This window comes from Pecten maximus, chromosome 5, assembly GCF_902652985.1.
Source record: "Pecten maximus chromosome 5, xPecMax1.1, whole genome shotgun sequence".
NCBI classification, from domain to species: Eukaryota; Metazoa; Mollusca; class Bivalvia; order Pectinida; family Pectinidae; genus Pecten; species Pecten maximus.
Genome location: NC_047019.1, coordinates 2,231,925 through 2,257,447, shown reverse-complemented (window position 1 = coordinate 2,257,447; position 25,523 = coordinate 2,231,925). Strand labels below are relative to the sequence as shown.

The 25,523-nt window shown below is 34.8% G+C and overlaps 1 protein-coding gene across 4 annotated transcripts in view; it reads left to right on the top strand.

The window, feature by feature from the left end:
- LOC117326834 (arrestin domain-containing protein 4-like) overlaps positions 1-25,196 on the top strand; it is a 123,040-nt gene extending 97,844 nt beyond the window's left edge. For all 4 annotated transcript variants that reach the window (XM_033883601.1, XM_033883603.1, XM_033883604.1 and 1 more), the window contains 6 exons: positions 3,482-3,592; positions 5,325-5,551; positions 8,840-9,022; positions 17,216-17,398; positions 17,980-18,259; positions 18,697-25,196. In XM_033883601.1, coding sequence (XP_033739492.1) covers positions 3,482-3,592; positions 5,325-5,551; positions 8,840-9,022; positions 17,216-17,398; positions 17,980-18,234 — 959 coding nt within the window. In that variant the 3' untranslated portion in view covers positions 18,235-18,259; positions 18,697-25,196. The remainder of the gene's footprint in view (positions 1-3,481; positions 3,593-5,324; positions 5,552-8,839; positions 9,023-17,215; positions 17,399-17,979; positions 18,260-18,696) is intronic.
- Positions 25,197-25,523: the final 327 nt, after the last annotated feature.

Below are 25,523 nucleotides of genomic sequence, written 5' to 3'. Positions count from 1 at the left end.
CTATTGAGATAGAACCTTACTGGAACGCTTGGTGATAACTTATCCTAATTACCTCTCCTAGTGCAAGCATCTTGCATGCAATGCTCTCAACAAAGAAAGCAATTGAAATGCATTTCCACTGACATTTTAAAACTGAAGATTTCAACTTTTAAAATGTTTTGTTTGCTACAAAGCGATAGTAAAGTAATGGTGATATATTGTGTATTGGCTTTTTGAAGTGTTTTTTTTACCCTTTCACATCATTTCCTGTTTTCCTACCCATTTTATGTTTTCAGGAATCTTTCCAACCTTTATATTCGTCCAGACAAAGAGAGTGGGTTACAGAGAATCTGTCTAAAACAAAACTTGTCTACAATGGAATTTCTTGTTTTGTAGTATAACTACAACAGAACCTGTCTACAATGGAATTTCTTGTTTTGTAGTTAACTACAACAGAATCTGTCTACAATGGAATTTCTTGTTTTGTAGTTAACTACAACAGAATCTGTCTACAATGAAATTTCTTGTTTTGTAGTTAACTACAACAAAACTTGTCTACAATGGAATTTCTTGTTTTGTAGTTAACTACAACAGAACCTGTCTACAATGGAATTTCTTGTTTTGTAGTTAACTACAACAGAATCTGTCTACAATGGAATTTCTTGTTTTGTAGTTAACTACAACAGAACCTGTCTACAACGGAATTTCTTGTTTTGTAGTTAACTACAACAGAATCTGTCTACAATGGAATCAAATGATTTATATATTTAGAAAGATTTTGTAGCTTTAAGAAAATTATTAGAATTAATAAGATGTACTTTGATAGAAGCACAAGGCTAAATGGTCTTTCCTTTGCATGGTGTTTACGTTGGGGACGTGGTTTCTCCTGCCAAACTCTGAAGTGCCTGGTTTCCTGGGGAGAGGCGGAAGGGCTTTCATTACTTACAGAGAACTGTGGTGCAGATGTTGTTTTATGGGGCTGTGTATTATTACTTCACACATCAGTGTGCCGTCTGCTCGGCAGTGATACTGATTTACCTACACATGTCATAGACCCATACTTATTCCTTTTTACTAACAGACACTTCCATATCAGTTAAAAGGGTTTTCTTTCAGTGTTTGATTGTGGTATGTCATGAAACTTTGTCTTAAACTTCAGTCTCATTTACTCTATATGTCACATCAACAAATTTTCTTTTCCTTTCAATCAGAATTTACTTGTGAGGAATATATGTAGTGATATATGTCACATCAACAAATTTTCTTTTCCTTTCAATCAGAATTTACTTGTGAGGAATATATGTAGTGATATATTTCGATATCCTGAAGTGATTTTTTAACTGGATTTTTTTTTACATTTAGTACATTTACCTAGATATATTATATATATATTGTATAGAAGAATATCTTCTCATTCAATTTTGCATGTATAAATGTAGTGGTCATAGATGGGCTTAATACCAGACATGGGCTTATTGCTGGATAAATATGATATTGATTCCCACCAGGAGGAGATTATGACATAGTATGATATTAAGTATATCTAAGACTGAATTGGTGTATTTAAGGATTAACATCAATTATTTTTTCTGTTATACAGTCATAACAGAAAAAACTGGAGTGTACTCTAAATAAACCGCGAAGCGGTTTATGAAGAGAGTACACTCCAGTTTTTTATGTTATGACTGTATAACAGAAAAAATAATTAATGTTAATTCTTATAATTTAATTTCGTCTTATACACACCAAGATTTTTCACTTTCTTTGGCGAACTCTTTTCTTTGATAAATTATTACGCAACGTCATCAGCCAATCAAAAATGACGTTACATTTCGCAACGTCAAAATTTTTGTTATGGAGGTATAACAAAATTATTTCATCCAATGAAAATGCGTGTTTCATACAAAATTAAATTATAACCCATGTAACTCCATATCAATTCAGGAGAGATCTTCTGGTCTTTGATTACTGTCTAACAACCAAGTGATGACACACTTAATAATGACTGACACACTTAATAATGACTGACACACTTAATGACCCTCTGCTCAGCCACTAAGTCACATGGATGTTATGGTTGGACAAACTCAGCCTTGACTAATGTTATTGGTCTCTACTGTCAGAATCTGCCATCAAGGTGTCGTTTTGATCTACTTGGCAACATGTTGATAAATAAGCATATCCATCTCCTCAACAGGTGTCATTATTTACCTCTAATAACTTGTACATCATTCTGAAATGTTTGGTCGGATTTTGTTGATCATTGTGACTTTCACTTAGAATTGATGTCATGTTGATGATTTAGTGGTGTGTACTTCTCAAGTTTATAGGGTAAACCTGTGATTTGTGCTTGAGTTAAGGGTGTATGCTACCTTACACCTTCAGGTTGTATGTTACCATACATTGTCACAATGCCTGTGATTTATAGAGTTAAGGTTGTATGCTACCTTACACATTATGTCTGTGATTTCTAGAGTTAAGGGTTTATGCTACCATGTGCATTAAAGCTTTGAGTTGTGCTTCAGTTAAGGTTATATGCTACCTTAAAATTGATACCTATAACTTATGTTTAGGATGTATGTGACGGTACACAGTGTACCCATGTGATTTATGTTAAGAGGTAAAGTTATATGTTACACATTATACCTGTAGACTTAAGTTTAGGAGCCTCAGATTTCACTGTACACAGAATTATTTCCTAAAATATATGTATTTTCCATACCTAAGACACTAAGACCTTTATATTTTGCCTTTCTTCCTGAACAGTATATTTGTAAAGTACATTGGCCACAGTATTATAGTTTTTTACCTGCGGAGGAAGTTTCTCATCTGTAACAATTCAAACAGGATTGTTATGTTTATACATTACTCATCCTACGTCCCTATTATAAATGTGTCTGAATGGTGTGAAGCAGATCTGAACTTCACGTACCTTCTCAAGGTTACCCTGGTCCAATTGTTACAAAGAGGGAATGTTAGGAATATAAATTTTACTCTCAGGTTATTTGAGGTTGGTTGAATCAAATCATATTATATTAAGACTTTTATTTATTAGTTAATTTTCATTGTTAAATTATATTTTAATATAATTCTAATTGTCAAAAAATCTTTGAATATCAATTTTACATTATAATAATTATAGTGACCATTGTTGACCTCTGACTAATATAACAGATTCATCCAAAAATAAACTCTGCATAATGTCATATACCATATCCTAAATATTCAGTGTCTTAATTAGTGTCGACTTGTGCTGATTTAAAATTCACATTTTGATAATTAATACAGTTGGAATGGGAATATGTCTGGCTATAGTTTAATTATTTTTATTGATTCTGTTTAAGTAATTATTGTATCATTAATATTAATTAGATTTTGTTTAAGTAATTACTGTATCATTAATATTAATTAGATTTTGTTGTATTAACATTGATTTGTCCTGACTTCAGTTATTTTAATGATTACTCAGTTTGGAATATTAATGAGATATGTCTGGTTGCAGCGGTTTGCATGGAAGCTGTGGGAGAAGCGAAGGTTGAGTGGATGACCTCCAGTGACATACAGGCATCAGATGAAGAAGTGTTTAATTACACAACCATCCTCCCCATCAAAGGTAAGTGTAAAAACAGGAGTCTTGTACATAGTGTAAAAACAGAAGTCTTGTACATAGTGTAAAAACAGGAGTCTTGTACATAGTGTAAAAACAGGAGTCTTGTACATAGTGTTAAAACAGGGAGTCTTGTACATAGTGTAAAAACAGGAGTCTTGTACATAGTGTAAAAACAGGAGTCTTGTACATATTGTAAAAACAGGAGTGTAAAAACGGGAGTCTTGTACATAGTGTTAAAACAGGAGTCTTGTACATAGTGTTAAACAGGCATCTTGTACATATAGTGTAAAACGGGAGTCTTGTACATAGTGTTAAAACGGAAGTCTTGTACATAGTGTTAAAACAGGAGTCTTGTACATATAGTGTAAAAACAGGAGTCTTGTAGATATTGTAAAAACAGGAGTCTTGTACATAGTGTTAAACAGGCATCTTGTACATATAGTGTTAAAACAGGAGTCTTGTACATAGTGTAAAAACAGGAGTCTTGTACATAGTGTAAAAACAGGAGTCTTGTACATAGTGTAAAAACAGGAGTCTTGTACATAGTGTAAAAACAGGAGTCTTGTACATAGTGTAAAAACAGGAGTCTTGTACATAGTGTAAACACTGGAGTCTTGTACATAGTGTAAACACTGGAGTCTTGTACATAGTGTTAAAACGGAAGTCTTGTACATAGTGTAAAAACAGGAGTCTTGTACATAGTGTAAAAACAGGCATCTTGTACATAGTGTAAAAACGGCAGTCTTGTACATAGTGTTAAAACGGCAGTCTTGTACATAGTGTTAAAACAGGAGTCTTGTACATAGTTTAAAAACAGGAGTCTTGTATATATTGTAAAAACAGGAGTCTTGTATATATTGTAAAACAGGAGTCTTGTATATATTGTAAAAACAGGAGTCTTGTATATATTGTAAAAACAGGAGTCTTGTATATATTGTAAAAACAGGAGTCTTGTATATATTGTAAAAACAGGAGTCTTGTACATAGTGTAAAAACAGGAGTCTTGTACAAAGTGTAAAACAGGAGTCTTGTACAAAGTGTAAAAACAGGAGTCTTGTACAAAGTGTAAAAACAGGAGTCTTGTACAAAGTGTTAAAAACAGGAGTCTTGTACATAGTGTAAAAACAGGAGTCTTGTATATATTGTAAAAACAGGAGTCTTGTATATATTGTAAAAACAGGAGTCTTGTACATAGTGTAAAAACAGGAGTCTTGTACAAAGTGTAAAACAGGAGTCTTGTACAAAGTGTAAAACAGGAGTCTTGTACAAAGTGTAAAAACAGGAGTCTTGTACAAAGTGTTAAAAACAGGAGTCTTGTACATAGTGTAAAAACAGGAGTCTTGTACATGGTGTTAAAAACAGGAGTCAGGGTGGTTTAATTGTGAAGCTCTCTACAGGGTAAGGGTGGTTTCTCTGATGTCTTCTAGTGATGGGACATTGAAGAACCAAAGGATAGGGACCTCTGTATCCCATTCATGCTGCATCAAAGAAGAGGTCACTAAGAGTGCACTCCCTGAAGAGGATTTTCTTCCTGGTCTTCATTTCAGGGTTTGAAGAGACCAAAATAGATCTACTACCCCATTTCTTTCTTTCTTTCTTTCTTTCTTTCTTTCTTTCTTTCTTTCTTTCTTCATTAATGATTGAATGTTATTAGAATGTTAAACCCTGAACAGACAGATGTTGATCTCATCCTTAAAAATATAAAGTTATCATAGCTCCTTGATTCTCATTGCAGGTGAGAAGGACATGAAAGATGGCGCCTTTCTTCATCCAGGCTCACATTATTTCCCTTTTGAGTTTACATTACCACAAAGACTCCCCTCGTCATTCAAGGGCAAACATGGCCGACTTCGCTACTTTGTTAAGATGACAATCTGTACAGCAGGAGGACCCCACCCTACACGTACCAGTAAATTCGCTGTCATGGGTGCCCTTGACCTTAACGCTGAACCTGATGCAGCGGTGAGTACTAAGTGACCTTTGTTCGTGCCCAGTTCATGACATTTCCTGGATTATAACCAGACTTACATGTTGAAGGAGTTGCTGACCCTTCTGAAGCACCTGGTCTTTTACATTTGAAGGGTCTCCACATAAGCTATCTTTTGTTTTTCTTTTTGTTTTTTTTTTTTTTTTTTTTTTAAATCAATTTTGAGTTAGAATTATGGACTTGTTTGTGCGTCACAATTCCGTTTTTGTGTCTTTTGTAATTCGGACCAGTTATCACATCCTCCCATAGATCTCGATTTCTTAGTATAATAATTACCCAAGCACTGCATTGAGAGAATCAATATGGAGTACAGACAGAACGTTTTGGGTTACATTATATAATTATAAGTACTCAAATAATGACAATTGCTAAGGAAGAAAACATGGTAATATTGTATTATTTGGGAAGCTTTGTAGTTCAGTTGTTCCGTAAGATTTTTTTTTTGTACTGCTTTGAATTTGAGGACAAAATGGTGATATCTAGCAATTATATTGAACTGAATGACGTCAATGGTAATGTCTCTTATGGATCTGATAGTCAACTTATGACGTTGTTAATTTGTTCCGAGTCAGAAATGAATGGAAATCGTTGTGTATGGGATTACAGCCTTTAATTTAAAACAAAAATAAAACTGGATACTATAATAGGCGGGCATTGATCTGTGGTAATAAACATGTTGGTGTATTTATAAATATCCCTGGAACTGACGGAGATATTAAGTTACCTTTTAATGTTATCAGTGATAGGCCAGTCAAACATGTTTACTGGTGTATAGATAATATCATCATATTTCACTCGTGTATTTAAATCTAGACAAGAAATCCAACTATTCGTATGAATATCAGGAGTATAAGTGAGTAACACAAACATAGAGACTTACCTGCCTTCAAGTGAACAAAACACGTTTCAGTCTTTCTATTAAAGATCTTGATGAGTTCTAAAAAAACTGATTGATAAGTTCTTTCTTCTTTCCTAAATGTCTTTATATTGTTAAGTTCTATTGAAAAAAAAAAACTTCAGAAAGTTAATGAAATACTTAAGATATCTTAAATAAAGTAATGGACACCTACATATATAGACCATCTCCCTTGGGTGATCCTTATGTACAGGTTTGAGTTTATGTGAACCTATATATAGATCACCTGTCTATAAAGGTCACCTTTCTCCCTTGGGTGATCCTTATGTACAGGTTTGAGTTTATGTGAACCTCTATATAGACCACCTGTCTATAGAAGGTCACCTTTCTCCCTTGGGTGACCCTTATGTACAGGTTTGAGTTTATGTGAACCTATATATATAGATTCCCTTTCTATAAAGGTCACCTTTCTCCCTTGGGTGACCCTTATGTACAGGTTTGAGTTTATGTGAACCTCTATATAGATCACCTTTCTATAAAGGTCACCTTTCTCCCTTGGGTGACCCTTATGTACAGGTTTGAGTTTATGTGAACCTATATATAGATTCCCTTTCTATAAAGGTCACCTTTGAGTTTATGTGAACCTATATATAGATCACCTGTCTATAAAGGTCACCTTTCTCCCTTGGGTGATCCTTATGTACAGGTTTGAGTTTATGTGAACCTATATATATATATTCCCTTTCTATAAAGGTCACCTTTCTCCCTTGGGTGACCCTTATGTACAGGTTTGAGTTTATGTGAACCTATATATAGATTCCCTTTCTATAAAGGTCACCTTTCTCCCTTGGGTGACCCTTATGTACAGGTTTGAGTTTATGTGAACCTCTATATAGATCACCTGTCTATAAAGACCACCTTTCTCCCTTGGGTGACCCTTATGTACAGGTTTGAGTTTATGTGAACCTCTATATAGACCACCTGTCTATAGAAGGTCACCTTTCTCCCTTGGGTGATCCTTATGTACAGGTTTGAGTTTAAGTGAACCTCTATATAGATCACCTTTCTATAAAGGTCACCTTTCTCCCTTGGGTGACCCTTATGTACAAGTTTGAGTTTATGTGAACCTCTATATAGATCACCTGTCTATAAAGACCACCTTTCTCCCTTGGGTGACCCTTATGTACAGGTTTGAGTTTATGTGAACCTCTATATAGACCACCTGTCTATAGAAGGTCACCTTTCTCCCTTGGGTGATCCTTATGTACAGGTTTGAGTTTAAGTGAACCTCTATATAGACCACCTGTCTATAGAAGGTCACCTTTCTCCCTTGGATGACCCTTATGTACAGGTTTGAGTTTATGTGAACCTCTATATAGATCACCTTTCTATAAAGGTCACCTTTCTCCCTTGTGTGACCCTTATGTACAGGTTTGAGTTTATGTGAACCTCTATATAGACCACCTGTCTTTAGAAGGTCACCTTTCTCCCTTGGGTGACCCTTATGTACAGGTTTGAGTTATGTAAACCTCTATATAGACAACCTGTCTATAAAGACCACCTTTCTGTTTCTTGAGTGGCCTTTATACACAGGTTCCTTTGATTGGTCTTTCAGGTTTAACTAGTTAAACAAATTCTATTCAGTTTTTGACACAGTAGTAAACTGATACATTGAAAGGAATCTATGGTATCAAGTTAACAGTACTTTATGTTTTTGGGACACACATGTCAGACAGACTAGGGTAAACCAGGTGCTAGTCTGGCCTGGCCTCGTTAAGGGATCACAGGGATCCACTACTCAATTGTTCTTCCGATTCTGCCATTGAAATAGAACAAAACTCTGCTGCAGTCAATCAAAACAGCATTGTTATTTTATTTACAGTGATAGTTTATTTTTAGAAACTATGAATATTTTTTTCAGTCCATTTGAAACTCAATTTTTTCAACTAAAAAACACATTTTTACCTGGATAAATATTGATGGAAGGGAAGCAATTTTGTAAATATTATTGTTTGGAATTACCAATGTTTTGGTTTTGGATGGAACATCTTTGTTAGTGAAGAAAGAATATTTTTGGTATCATTGGTTAAAAATAGAAAATTCTAAGTGATATGAAGTAGTACATGTACAGCCCCCTGAACATACAATACAGTGGTGATACATGATAGTTATGATTATCTTGTTTATATAAGAAAATAATTCATTTTTTCTGACCAAAACAGTGAAGAGGATGTTAATATCTCCCAGTGCATATCAACATATTTAATATCGGAGGTCAAGGTCACTATATACATGTATCTCATAAATATAATTTTGAATTCTATGTACACTAATTTGATTATAAACATACAGACATTATGGTAACAGTTTAGATTACATTTGAGTTTTAGGTATTTTGTCCTTTCAGCTTCCGGTAGAAAACGACACATTTGAGGCAGTAGGGTCTTGGTGCTGTGTTGCTGGTACTGTAACCGCAGCCATCAAACTGGAACGAAAAGGTTTCGTCATGAAGGAGGCAATTCCTGTCTGGGCGGAGATAAAGAACCTCAGTACTCGCAGAATTAAATCTACACAAGTGTCCCTCATACAGGTATGTCAAATCCACACAGGTGTCCCTCATACAGGTATGTCAAATCCACACAGGTGTCCCTCATACAGGTATGTCAAATCCACACAGCCTCCCTAAAACAGGTGTCAAATGCACACAGGTGTCCCTCATACAGGTATGTCAAATCCACACAGCCTCCCTAATACAGGTGTCAAATGCACACAGGTGTCCCTCATACAGGTATGTCAAATCCACACAGCCTCCCTAATACAGGTGTCAAATGCACACAGGTGTCCCTCATACAGGTATGTCAAATCCACACAGGTGTCCCTTGTACAGGTATGTCAAATGCACACAGGTGTCCCTCGTACAGGTATGTCAAATGCACACAGGTGTCCCTCGTACAGGTGTCAAATGCACACAGGTGTCCCTCATACAGGTATGTCAAATGCACACAGGTGTCCCTCGTACAGGTATGTCAAATGCACACAGGTGTCCCTCGTACAGGTATGTCAAATCCACACAGGTGTCCCTTGTACAGGTATGTCAAATGCACACAGGTGTCCCTCATACAGGTATGTCAAATGCACACAGGTGTCCCTCATACAGGTATGTCAAATCCACACAGCCTCCCTAATACAGGTGTCAAATACACACAGGTGTCCCTCATACAGGTATGTCAAATCCACATAGGTGTCCCTAATACAGGTGTCAAATCCACACAGGTGTCCCTCATACAGGTATGTCAAATCCACACGGCCTCCCTAATACAGGTGTCAAATCCACACAGATGTCCCTCATAGAGGTGTCCAATCCACACTGGTACAGTGTACAGGTACAAGATCCAAAATTCTGCACCATTAACTGGGAGAGAACTTTATATAGCATGAGGTCTTAGCAACATTTTTTAGTTATACCGCCACCATTTGTCAGAAATATCTTGTTACGCTGCCTTAATTTATACAGTAAAACTATGTATTAATTCTAATAATTTTAGATTTGACAGATTATAGCTTTTAATATATTTGTGTGAATCATCAACAGCAGTCAGGGATCTAGTTGGGTCTATAGATGTCTGGCTGTGTTCATTCTGTTCCCTACAAATTGTTTTGTGTTGAGTTATTGACCTTTGATGAGAAAAAAGAGGTGTTACGAGGTTTTGATGAACTTGTAAACCATGATATTGACAGACACTCTACACCTGATGGCAAATTGATGACTCCCGAAAAATTGGGTGAACTTCAAGTTTTTTTATGGTCCATGAAACTGACTTTTATATTAACATTTGTCTGGGTTCATAAAATCATGTGTCCACCTCATCAAAATAAAATGTAAACACAATGCATCACGCTACAAATGCAACAGGTTACCAATTTTCAAGTTTTTTTTTTAGTTTTTTTTTGTAATTACTAGATCTGTATCACCTAGTTATATTTTGAAGCTTGAAATAATACTTGAAACATAAATAGATGCTGGGTTTCTCAACATGTTCAATTTTTCACAGAAAAAATAACTGATGGAAAATAATGGGAAAAATCTAATCAATTAATGATGCTGATATGAGTCTTATGATAAGTCTGAGGTCTGATTTTCAATAGAGAGAAAAGGACCCAAACATGCCTTGGATTATGAACTTGGTGGAGAGTTGTACCAATACAAGTACAGGAGACCTTTGGGGGTGTGTTTATTTGTGAAGATGATCTTGTAGTAATGGGTCACAGACACAGAAATATAAAAGTCCATTTTTACATCTGAAGTTCAGGCAATAGGTACATATGTATATAATGTTTCATATTTTTCTCACAGTTTGATAAATGCACTGATCAAGTTTCTCTCTTGGGAGAAATATTTTCACACTTTGTTGTCAGCAAGCAAATTATCTGCTTTCAACAGTGCTGTGTTGGGGATGAAAGGATGCATATCTGAGTACAGTTCCGCTGCCTAACTCTAGTACAGCTCTGATGCCTATAATTCCAATGCATTTCAGCTGCCTAACTGTAGTTGATTTCAGTTGTCTAATCTCAGTACATTTCGGCTGCCTAACTCCAGTACATGCTGCCTATCTCCGGTATATGGTATATCGTTATAGATACTGTACTCCGGTATATGGTATATCGTTATAGATACTGTACTCCGGTATATCGTTATAGATACTGTACTCCGGTATATGGTATATTGTTATAGATACTGTACTCGGGTATATGGTATATCGTTATAGATACTGTACTCCGGTATATGGTATATCGTTATAGATACTGTACTCCGGTATATCGTTATAGATACTGTACTCCGGTATATGGTATATCGTTATAGATACTGTACTCGGGTATATGGTATATCGTTATAGTTACTGTACTCCGGTATATCGTTATAGATACTGTACTCCGGTATATGGTATATCGTTATAGATACTGTACTCGGGTATATGGTATATCGTTATAGATACTGTACTCGGGTATATGGTATATCGTTATAGATACTGTACTCCGGTATATGGTATATCGTTATAGATACTGTACTCCGGTATATGGTATATCGTTATAGATACTGTACTCCGGTATATGGTATATCGTTATAGATACTGTACTCGGGTATATGGTATATCGTTATAGATACTGTACTCGGGTATATGGTATATCGTTATAGATACTGTACTCCGGTATATGGTATATCGTTATAGATACTGTACTCGGGTATATGGTATATCGTTATAGATACTGTACTCCGGTATATGGTATATCGTAATAGATACCCTGTACTCCGGTATATGTAATTCGTTATATAGACTTACTGTACTCCGGTATATGTTATATCGTTATAGATACTGTACTCGGGTATATGGTATCTCGTTATAGATAACTGTACTCGGGTATATGGTCTATCGTTATAGATACTGGACTCCGGTATTATGGTATAATACTGTACTCCGGTATATCGTTATAGATACGGTACTTCCGGACTATGGTATATCGTTATAGATACTGTACTCCGGTGTATGGGTATATCGTTTATAGATACTGTTACTCCGGTATATGGTATATCGTTTATAGATACTGTACTCCAGTTATATGGTATATCGTTATAGATACTGTACTCCGGTATATGGTATATCGTTATAGTTACCTGTACTCCGGTATCTGGGTATATCGTCTATAGTTACTGTACTCCGCGTATATCGTTATAGATACTGTACTCGGGTATATGTTATATCGTTATAGATACTGTACTCCCGGTATATCGTTATAAGATACTGTACTCGGGTATATGGTATATCGTTATAGATACTGTACTCCGGTATATGGTATATCGTTATAGATACTGTACTCCTGGTATATGGTATATCGTTATAGATACTGTACTCCAGTATATGGTATATCGTTATAGTTACTGTACTCCGGTATATGGTATATCGTTATAGATACTGTACTCCGGGTATATGGTATATCGTTATAGATACTGTACCTTGACATTAACTGTAATTCACCACTGTAGATACTCTTGTTGACAAACATCAGCAAGTCTGTCCAGATTTAGGAGTTGTGCCCTATTTTCCAGGCCCATGGCAAGTCCTTTTAGGGACGACGTGTAAAATGATTTCTGAATTTGTACATAATTTGGTACAGGTCGGTTGAACGGTCTGTGAGTGGGGAGACATAATTACACAGAAGTCTAACTTTATTTGATCTGCTGTATATTCCAGTCATACCTGAGAACCAGATTATCTAGATGTATATCTTTTGGCAGTTTTCTCTATAAATAACAACCAAAATGTATGTTGTAATCTTGTTTGGCCACAGTTTAGGTGTTAATAGACTCTGAATGATTCACCAATAAATGTTTAACCAGGTGTGTTATCTCGTTAACAGACAGGTGTTAATGTCTTACCTGTGAACTGTATCATGTACTTCCTGTCTTGTCACCAAAACACTTAGTTTGATTAGAAAATTGGCAAGACATCAATATTCTTATGTTCATGATATAACTTAATAGTGTAAATTCACAAATAAAATAAATTATGTTCAGAGAGCTGTAAAACATATATAATATGGCTTCTATAGAATCCAACAAATGGCATGCTCAATGTATAATTGATGTACCAGTATACGTTATATATATATATTTGTGATTATGTGAGTATTTTGCACTGATCTTTCTTGATTATATTAGAATATCTTGTTGTGTAAGCTAACAGATATGATGTAATTAAGATCTTTACAGAAGAAGCCTTATTAAGTTGATTTGATCCTCTTAATACTTAGGGACCAGATTTAACTGGAAAAGTATTAGATTTGGCACAAACTCTGACTGTTATATCGGTGACAGTTATGGGACTTGAGACCTCTGTTCTCCAGTTTGTCTACCAGGGGGCAGTAATAGTCCTTCTGTTTGCTGTGCTTCCTGATATTATTGCCTCCAAAGTGATGTTGAATTGGAAGGGGGATAAAACTGGTTGATTTTCTGGACAGATAGGGCTGGTATCTAATCATTACATCGATACTCTGTGGTAACCATTTCTGGTCTGCTGTGGTGGACAACTGATGAGATCATGGCTGACCAGTCTGACAGCAGCATTGCATGCATCATGCACATAATATCATAAAGTTATGCCAGGAATGACCATCTCAGGAATGATTTGTCTGACCAAGAGAGAAAGTTACAAAACATTCCTCTTTTGTTGAATGTCAATTTTGCAGTGTCTGCATTTGTATTCTAGTCGGCTATTGGGGATTTGATAAGACAATGGCTGTGATAAACATGGAGTATAATTAAGGATGGCAGGAAATGTATAGAACAATGTCTAGGCATTAAAGTAATTTGACATCTGCATCAAAGGAATAAATTTTATATGCCCTGAAAGATGACTTCATTTCGGCCAAATAAAAATGCTGCATTCAATAAATGTTTGTATAAAGCTGGAGCATTTCTACTTATGTGTACTAGTTTTTATTAAATAGGCCTTATTAAATAATTCACTTCACTATTATTTTTTCAAGACAATAACTAAAAGACAATATTTACTTTGATGATAAATCTTCTAAATGGCATATTGCGTAATGATGCGAGATTGATCCTAGGTCAAATGAAATAGGATTTAAAACATCTACAGTTTAGATGATAGAAGGGAGGATAAAACATCTACAGTTTAGATGATAGAAGGGAGGATAAAACATCTACAATTTAGATGATAGAAAGGAGGATAAAACATCTACAATTTAGATGATAGAAGGGAGGATAAAACATCTACAATTTAGATGATAGAAGGGAGGATAAAACATCTACAATTTAGATGATAGAAGGGAGGATAATCTATGATTTTACAGAAAAGTGAGACAACTATTAGGGTAATAACTTATCAATATTGGTGTGTCACATCAAACCATATGTACATAGATGTAGTTTGACAGAAATAGCTAAGGGTCTAGCAATGATAGCCTTTGCATTCATAAAATGTAATGAAATTGATTATTTTGAAACTAAGCTATAATCAGTGAGTGGAAGCTAGATTCAACCACTTGTGTCTGACAAAGATAATCTCCCTCATATTGTAGGATCAGTGATTATAATGCGTTCCTGACAGTAGTAATCTCCCCTTATATAATATTTTCCTGACAGTGATTATCTCCCCTGTATAATGTGTTCCTGACAATGATTATCTCCCCTGTATGATATGTTCCTGACGGTGATTATCTCCCCTGTATAATATTTTCCTGACAGTGATTATCTCCCCTATATAATATGTTCCTGACAGTGATTATATCCCCTGTATAATGTGTTCCTGACAATGATTATCTCCCCTGTATAATATGTTCCTGACAGTGATTATCTCCCCTGTATAATATGTTCCTGACAGTGATTATCTCCCCTGTATAATGTGTTCCTGACAGTGATTATCTCCCCTGTATGATATGTTCCTGATAGTGATTATCTCCCCTGTATAATATTTTCCTTACAGTGATTATCTCCCCTGTATAATACATCATGTATGTTCCTGACAGTGATTATCTCCCCTATATAATATGTTCCTGACAGTGATTATCTCCCCTGTATAATATGTTCCTGACAGTGATTATCTCCCCTCTATAATGTTCCTGACATTGATTATCTCCCCTGTATAATATGTTCCTGACAGTGATTATCTCCCCTGTATAATATGTTCCTGACAGTGATTATCTCCCCTCTATAATATGTTCCTGACAGTGATTATCTCCCCTGTATAATGTGTTCCTGACAGCGTTATCTCCCCTGTATAATATGTTCCTGACAGTGATTATCTCCCCTGTACAATGTGTTCCTGACAGTGATTATCTCCCCTGTATAATATGTTCCTGACAGTGATTATCTCCCCCTGTATAATGTGTTCCTGACAATGATTATCTCCCCTGTATAATATGTTCCTGACAGTGATTATCTCCCCTGTATAATGTGTTCCCGACAGTGACTGGTCTCCCTTGTTTATGACATTGATTATCTTCTTTGTAAATTTTGATTGACTTGCATATTATCTCTAACACTAATAGATTGATACACCTCTCTTGGAGCATATCTATCCAATTACTGCCAACTAATGACCCACTGGATAGAGATGACCAACAGCTGGCCTGACCAGGGGTCAATGTCCAGGTTCATCATTAGAAGGAGGGGGGATACCTGGCATTAGTAAGGAGGGAAACATGTGGGATTTATTGAATCAAGTTCCATGTCATTACCTTCCAGCATCCTATCCGCAGTCTCTAATACATGACACGAAGCATGTTTTTCAGCTGCTGAAGCATGTAGCATGCAGGGAATTGAGGATATATCTCATCAGTGTAGATCTGACAGAAACTAGCAGGGCTTCTCCTGATAGGCGAGAGAAATTTATAAACAAGGTTTGGAGTTCATATTTTGTAAATTTGTATGAGGTCATCTGCAAACAGACCTGGATAAAAACACAATTCCACTATTATATGAAGTTTTTATTTCTATCATGTGTAATCCTGTTAGACATAGTGTAGCCAACTCAAATTTTATATCAATTAAAAGCTTACATATAATTAGTAATAGCAAATGAATTATGATGTTCACTTAAAGTCAATAAAGGTAAAAAATAATAAAATGTAATAAAAGTCTTTAAAATAAATGCTTAAAAAACAAGCAAACAAAACACTCAACATTCAAGTATTTAACAAGAGGCATTGTTTACAATCTATACCAGTCCTTCAGAATCAGGTATTTCATGTCTTAAAGTTCATCAATATCTTGATTGTACTCAGAAAATCTGCATATCTCGAAGAAAGTTAAAGAGAGAAAGTTGATAAGGGTAACTTTCAACAAATTTGTGGATGTAGTGTAAGTTTGGCATGGAAAAAAAATTAAAAAATTCACACATCCTCAAGTCGGGAGATGTATGAAACCTTGGCCAAATTTTCCATTTTGCTGATGCTGTTAACACCAAAAAGCTATTTGAGGAGATTTGAGATTTCAAGTATCGAAGCTGTGGGGTTTAATATGTTCTAAGGATTGATGGTGCAGGCTGGCTGAGATGTTCCATTAGAGTCTCTGGTCCACTGGAGGTTTCAAACATGCCAGCTTCACTGTCCACATAAATCAATATAACCGGATTTGTCAGGAACAAAATCTGCAGTAGTTGCAGCATTTTCTGTGAAAATGTAGATATTGAACGGGTGTCTGTTGTTTTGAGGGGCAATCTGAAAGATATTTTAGGCATGTATAGAAATCGACTTTTCTTGTTCAGGCTCCAAACAGGATGAGATTGTTTGGGAATCATGATTTTTTTCTCTGAGTTGCCACAGACAGTGTACTTTAACTAAATTTGTTTGTACGCTAACAGGTCCATGAAGTTGAACAGATAAAGTTAGTGGTTTGACATCTTTTGCAGAAACAGATGGCACTGCTGAGCCTTTTTTTTTTTTATCATTTTAGATGTTCTTAAGAATTTATTTACCAATTAAACACTTACAGTGTAAAACTGTACAATAAAGGTCTTTGTTAATGTGATTGTGTGGCTTTTCTATTTATCATGTGCGTGTCATGTTAATGTAAATTTTTGCAAACAAGAATTATCTTTGGAGTTTCTGTCTTCGGTATAAGGTGTCTTTAGCAAAATCCATTTAAGAGATACTATATTCCTCTTACTGAAAACAAAATAAGAAGGCAAAACTTTTGTGAGACAGTTTTTGAAAACCCTGCAAAGTAAAAATCAGTTAAATTATATTTTGTTTTACTTTTTTTCAGAATGTAACCTACTATTCGTATAGAGGGCGCTTCTCAGAGTCAACGACCATGGTTACGGTACACAAAGGTGGCATTGCCCCTCGTGGTAAACAGACATGGCAGAAAGAGTTACTAAGCATTCCAACAGTACCAGCATCTCACCTACGGGGCTGTAAAATTATAGATGTACAATACAGTATAGAGGTAGGTCCTCAAGGTCAAAGGCCGGAGTTTAAAATTCAATAAATGAATCATTTATACCAAAAACAGTATGTAAGACCTCAAGATCAAAGTTCAATCATATGATCTTGAGTTCAGAGTTCAATGTTTGCTCATCTAAAGGCTGTAAAATGCACAAGGAAAACATGTCAGAAATGTTGGACAAGGTTAAAGGTCAATCATTATATCTCCTTGAGATGAAAGTTCACTCTTTGTGTATAAAGGATTTGTCGATCATGAATATGAGCTTTCAGCTTTGTCTGTTGTATGGAGTCATTGTATTAAAGTTTCAAGTAGGAAAGAGTAAAGATACCATTGAACTGAATATTATACTGTACTTATCGTCCAATAAGACAAGTTGGCCAACACACCATCTCTGTCTTAAAGCAAAAATCTGGGCTTATAAGCAGACTGGATAAATTGATTTATTTCCATTAATATTTATAAATTCTGTTGTGTATACAGTATTATATACTGTAAATGTTCTAGTTAAATTCTGAACTAAAATATAAAATATGAACTTTATTTATAGCTATAACTTACTACTGATCTTTGTTGTTTTTCAGCTGTGTATCAAACCCTCAGGATTTGCCAAGAAAGTTCGCCTGCCAGTGGATATTGTGATAGGTACCGTGTCTATTGAGGATACACAGTGCCACAAGGCATCCTATCACCCGCTTCCTTCCATCGTCAGTGACAACAGTTTCCCGTACCCATTCTTCGAGACACCGTCGGATCAAGTGTATCTGACAGACATTTCATATCACCAACACATGCTGCCGACAGCCCCGCCTTGGGAAAGTGACGATGATATTCCCTGATATGCTCAGTAACAATCACCCACAGGTACAAGACATTTATTGTTTAGATGTAAAGATTTCACATGTAACTGTTATACAGTGCTCTTATATCTGTGATATACGCTGGAGTTATCTCCCTGCCTTCCGTTTTGTCTCTCAGCACTGAATTCTTTGTCAACCAAAACACATTCTGGGTAATACTGTTTGGGGAGACTGATCTTAAAATTGTCGATTTTGGCAAAATTAAAACAGAAAAGATTAATTTATCTAAAATTAATCTGAAATGCTTGATAAGAGAGCTATATGTAAAGTACACTGCTATCAATTTACATTCATGGGTTTCAGAGATGTAATAAAACTGAATTTAACATTTTAAGGATAAAAAAATTGTCTGCATGAACCCATGTTAAGTCTTTTGATAAAGTTGAAACTGATTGATGGTAATTAAGATTTCCTGCTTAAATAGATGCTTTTTCTCTACAGGGATTTTAATCACGTAACCTATCGTCGATGGAAGCAAATCTCATTTCGTTGTCTCGACGACAGACCTAAATATCATTGTCAAACAACACTTTTCATTGGACAGAAGATATCTGCATTTGACTAATCAATGCTCAATGAGGGTTATGGAACCGGGAATTGTGTGAAGTGTGAGAAATGAATTTGTGAATGAAACAGGTCACCTGACCTGTCATGTGACCAGGGGTTGAGGACTATCATGAGGACCTAAAGATTTAAAGTGAATGATAGGTGTCGAAAGTTTGATGAATGGGAAAAAATGGAGGGAGAATACAAGAATTACACCATTGCTGATAAAGACTTCATCCCGGCAACAACTTTTTTGAAGCTGACCTAGGGAAATATTCCAGTTTTGGAGACTTTATTTTGAAAACAAATTTTGTTGTTGGTCCAATGAAGATGTAACCTTCATTTTACCTTGGATAAGATGTTATGTCACTATGGAGGAAGCTATAGTTATACATATAGCTACATTGAAGCGGAATGCTGAAAGACAACTTCATAAAAGTTTGCCATTGCCCGAGAAAAGTTGTAACCTTGGAATTTGTGGAAGTTATCACACACGTTTGTGGATGTATTGAAATCAGAGTTACATGTGTGTTTGTTTCCATGGTAACATGCATAATTGTTGTCATTTGTCAGCCATTGCAGACTCATTTGTAGAATCTAAATGTAGAAAGTGTAGATATTATTACTATATTCATCTGAAAATAAGTCCCTGTCAAAAAGTTTGCCTTTGTAAATTTAATAAAGTTTTCAATTTGTGTTCACACATGATGTTCGCAATTAAGCTCCCCTTCAGAACTAAAATTTTGGCACAAGGGGATTGGCTTATTTCATAATGAATACAGTAATAATATTATTAGGTTTAGTAACAAGTTCTACACCTACAGCTCTCTGTTTGAGGATGACTACCTGGTACCGTAAATCTCTGTTTGAGGATGACTACCTGGTACCGTAAATCTCTGTTTGAGGATGACTACCTGGTACCGTAAATCTCTGATACTTTATCTTACCTACGGGTATATTTTGACTGCTGTTTTGTTTAGAAATGGATACAATGTAATATACACAAACATCTTTAAATGTCCATAAGGGTTTGACACCAAGATCCATAGGTTCACAATATATAATCCAAATCAATTTAGAATCTGACAGAAATAACTCTCCATCACTGTGTAAATATATTTTTATTATTTTTTATACTTCTTTGATGATTTTTAGGTAATAGTGTAATAAAATTTTGATAAGAAATTTCTATTTTGAGCCATTTACTCTCAAATACTCCTGTCTGTCATCATCTGTTGATTTTGGTTTGTGTTATTACAAGGCTCATAAGTTCCATCCGGGCTAATTAACTGTTATACAAAAAAAAAGTTGTTTACTAACTCCCATCTTCATAATAACTATAAACAAAAGTTTGTCTATGTAATTTATCTTCTCAGATTTGGAAACTATTACTAGGGATAAAAATAATTTTGTTCACAATCAAATTAGAAAAGATTCTATTAGAAAATTTGATATGATAAATTATTAGACTTACTAAACTAAATCTAGCTATTATAAGTAAAGATTTTCAATATGTACAATATAAGAGTGAAAATATTATGCAAATATCCTTGTTAATTAATATTGTACACGATCTGAGGTGAATTTCAGTACACCTGTACTGGAAGTCTTCTCTCGGGTGTCGGGGATGGATACATGAATTAGCCGCCACGGTATATATATACATGTATATATATATATATATATAAACCTATAAGCTTGTGAATGTTAAATCATCCATAACTTTAATACACCTGTGAAAGCCTCTAGCGGGCAATAATAATAAATTCTGAAAACAGATTGTTTTAATACCCTGACCTTGATTCAGCTTAGTCATTAAACTCTGACTATAGGACACAGGTGTAAATGTTCAGCATCCGTATCAGATATCAGTATTCATGTAAATGTTCAGCATCCGTATCTGTATCAGATATCAGTATTCATTGATATTTCTGGGAATGGGAAAAAAGACAAATATGCTACTTGAGAATAAAGAGCTGTCCATAGTTTAAGATGATAAGTATTTTCCTGAAACTACTGTAAACATTATAGTACAAATTCTGCTGGTATATTGTTGTCTTTTCAGACATAACTCATTCATGTATAATAGTGTTTAATAGTGTCAAAATATTCCAAGTGCTAAATGTATCAAACACAGTAAATTACAAAGTGCTAAATGTGCTATGTCCAGCAAATTATTGTACATGTAATATAATGTGAAATGAACGGGTGATGTTAATGTCTGTTTGAACTACTACATCAAGGTATTATAATGTCATTTAGTGCTAAATATACAAGGTAGTGTTTATAATGTCAAAGCAAGAGTGCTAATTATGTGATCTTGAATTTATAGATTTATAGAATTTAGTTTTTTGTGATTTTGTTTTAACATTAAATATGAAAAGAAATGCTAATATGATGCTATTTCTTGCTAAACTATGGCATATATGCATACAAAAAACTAATTAGTGCTAAATGTTTATACTTAATGAGGATAAGTAATAACTTATAATGTAAGTGTTGTGTGTACCAGGTCTCCATAAACCGGTGTTTAATCATTCTGACACGTTATCTATAAATCCTGTAAGAGGATTTGTGTGTTACCATATTAATCCTGTAATAAGCCCGGGCGGACAACACACTCAGGAATATAATCCAAGCTGGAGTATTACAAAACAGAATCAGCACTTGTTTATAATTCTATAGAATAGCAAAAGATATGGGCTGGCTTATTACAGGATAAATATGATATTTAGGATTTGATCAATTAAATGTCATTGTCATGGTCTACCATTGCACAGTTACACAGACGTGTGTTGTAAATGTAATGTAATGTAAACTTTATATTTACAACAATTGCAAAACAAGATATCTCAACAGTATAGGGACAGGTCTTCAATATAATTACGTATCTTAAGTCATGTAGTTAAAAAATGTTCTGATGTTTTATGAGGCATTCTTTAAATATATCCAGATGTATATCACGAGAGACAAAATGTTGTTTACAGGTAAACATATGACACCTGGGTAAACACATGACACCTGGGTAAACACATGACACCTGGCTAAACACATGACACCTTGGTAAACACATGACACCTGGGTAAACATATGACACCTGGGTAAACACATAACACATGGGTAAACACATGACACCTGGGTAAACACATAACACATGGGTAAACACATCACACCTGGGTAAACATATGACACCTGGGTAAACACATCACACCTGGGTAAACACATAACACATGGGTAAACACATGACACCTGGGTAAACACATAACACATGGGTAAACACATCACACCTGGGTAAACATATGACACCTGGGTAAACATATGACACCTGGGTAAACATATGACACCTGGGTAAACATATGACACCTGGGTAAACACATGACACCTGGGTAAACACATGACACCTGGGTAAACACATCACACCTGGGTAAACATATGACACCTGGGTAAACACATGACACCTGGGTAAACATATGACACCTGGGAAAACATATGACACCTGGGTAAACATATGACACCTGGGAAAACATATGACACCTGGGTAAACACATGACACCTGGCTAAACACATGACACCTGGCTAAACACATGACACCTGGCTAAACACATGACACCTGGCTTAACACATGACACCTGGCTGTGGTTTGTGTTGTAGGTTTTCTCTGTAGTGTATGATTATTTATCAAATACATTTCACTTTTTTTAACAGCTTGTCTGCTTAAGTGTATATTGTATACAACAGATATAAAAAAAATTGTTTTTCAAATCTCAAGACATTACTCTCATTCGCGTATATAGGCGGTACCTATGCTGTATGTTAACTACAAACCTCAGAAAACGTTTCTATTTTCTGGGATTGGTTCATGTGAAACAGCATCTGATTGGCTGATTTAGTTGTGCGAGTCCTTAAGTAAAGGACACAACTTTTATCCTACAAACAAATTGTCATAGAAAATGAATCTACTTGTTAATGTAATCATGTTGTGTCCACTCAGGAAATGCTTTCATCCAATCAAAATCAAGATCCCATTCTTCCATATGTGTTGTTCCATGTACCATTAATACCCTGTGAAAATCATAAGGAGTTAAATAATATTTTCATTGAACTGCAATGTACGTGGGTGGGCTGATTAGCAGGGCGGATAAATATGGTTATCAATCATGCCATTACCCTTTAGCCATTGTACATTTGTCAGTAGATTCTTGAACTCAGTAAATCCTTCCATTATACTAACATATCATTCTTCCAGATGTATTTCATATGTTTATTAGTCACATTGATTGTAACCTGTGGTCATTTTCACTCAACCATGTGTAGCTATAGGTTTTTGTGCAATAACCACTTATGAGACCAATATCGTCCCTGTTAATTTTGTCTTGTATGAAATTACAGAACCCAAACAACTATAGTCCAGACCAAAGACTGTCCATTAGTGTTGTGTGGAGTTATAGACCAATAAATTTCCAGGAAGCTGACCAAGTCCTTGGGCAAGACCCTTAATCCCTGCTAACAAACATTGTAGCATGCATTATATCTCCTGTATGATGTTATGTTTGGTAGCCACCAGCTACTACAAGGTAACTCTGCCTCAAACTGATCATACATCTCTGAACTGGTTAGTTACTTACAGATTAGAATTATGCTGTCAACAGTAATCTCAGAAAACAAGATTCCACAGTGGTTACCTCAAGTTTTGCCAGGTTTTTTTTTGTAACATTGGACCAAGTAGGAGCCCATGTTATCCCGTAGCTCATGATTATATGTTCCTTTAAAAATATTGTTTTGTCTACCAGGCGTAGAGGTTAATTTGCTGGAGCTGTTGACCATTGGGCCAACCCTATTATCTATTATTTTATCCTTGACATTTGAAAAAAACTGATGCTGAGAGAAATTTCTTTAAGAAAAGTTCTGTGAAATATAAGTATTTAGTTTATACAACTGTAGATATATATATATATATTTTATGCTTCTTCTGTGATAGTATCAAAATGTTTATCTGTTTCATAATTATATTGTACCGGTATTGCCAAAAATTGTAGAAAGTATAGAACGCATTAACTATGTGATTGAGTTTTAAATGACAACACGATGATTTAGGTATGTTATGTGTTTTTGTAGTTCTCTTTGTCATAATTAAACAATTTTAACAGTCTTTCAATTATCAATTGAGCACCAAATTTTGAACATTGTAATGTTCCATGTATAAGTAATTATACACTAGTCAGATATGCCATTAATTGATAATTTAGAAATATATTAAACAGTGTAGGTTTTAATTAAAATTAATTATTTAGTTAACTCCTATATTCCTGATAACTTCAAAACAATAATATGAAATATAAACGGGAAGGAACACATTCCTCAAGTGATAATGAGCTGGAAGATTTTTGAATTCATATCACCATGAAAAGAATTATATATCTAAAATTTTCTGTCTGGTTGAGAAAAAAACATGAATCAAATGGACGATACTTCAGGGCTCCTCAAATTTCATCATTTTTTCTTTATTTAAATCCTTTATTTTTTTCATTAGTAGTGTTTTTTTTTTAATATGATTGAAACAAGATGTAAGCAGATCTTGAAATCCATGTTGCTTCATGCATGTCACATGATCCATCTATAAATTGAACTTGTTTAGTTATTAAGATGGAAACTGCATTCAACGTAAAACTTTCAAGTTATAACATTGCCAAGGAAATTTTTATATCATAAAACGGTTTTCACTGTATAAAGAGATTTGGCGATGTAAGATGTTTTAATGGTATAAAAGATTTTCACCGTATAAAGTGATTTAGCGATGTAAGATGTTTTAATGGAATAAAAGGTTTTCTATAGTCTATATAATGACACATCTATTGTCAGTTGTAGGGTTTTAACAAGTAAACAATAACTAATGGCCAAAACAGTAACAAGAACAGAAAAGATTAATACACATGTATAGGTAATGTCAGGTAGACTATATACATCACAATCAAATATCATAATTCATATATAACTTCTTCATTGAATATGTCGTTGATCTGTTCATAAACGTCTTGTTTTTCTCTTATTGATATGTTATAATGTATTATAAAATTTTGCATTGAAAATTTTAATTTGTTACCATATATATTTTCATGTGCATGTCTTTTCATGTAAAAAAGAATTTCATTGATATGTTTTCATGTGTCATCATTTTATCATTGAATATTAATTTGTACCGATTGTGTATATTTGTGCTGTCTTAAGCAATCAAATAATGTTCTATTTTCTGTACAAGCTGAAGGTACCAGAACGCAAGGCTATGCAACAAGGGGAGACTACCCAGATCTGGGTGGATGTGATACCTATATATGTGTAAGGTGTGTGGGGCGACGCCCACCATCTCACAATTACCAATAAATTGAAAATAAATATTATAAAAGTGTCAGTGTTTTCATTGTGTCAGAACAAGTGCTACTTTCTGAAATATTGGTTTAAACATATGTACCGAAGAGTGAAACATTACATGCCTGTCTGATGCCAATTTGACATTGATTTATGAATCAAATTGCATAAGATATGTAAATGAAGGAATTGTTCAGTAGAAATCCCTAGCAAACTTCATGGTCATGGTTACAAATCCTCCAAAGAGAGACCTCCTGATAATTTAATAACTGAAATAAAAAAGGGCAATACCTATTTCAAAAATTGTTGAAATTAAATGTTACTCGGGGAACACAACTACATTTCAGAGATTTGTTGGA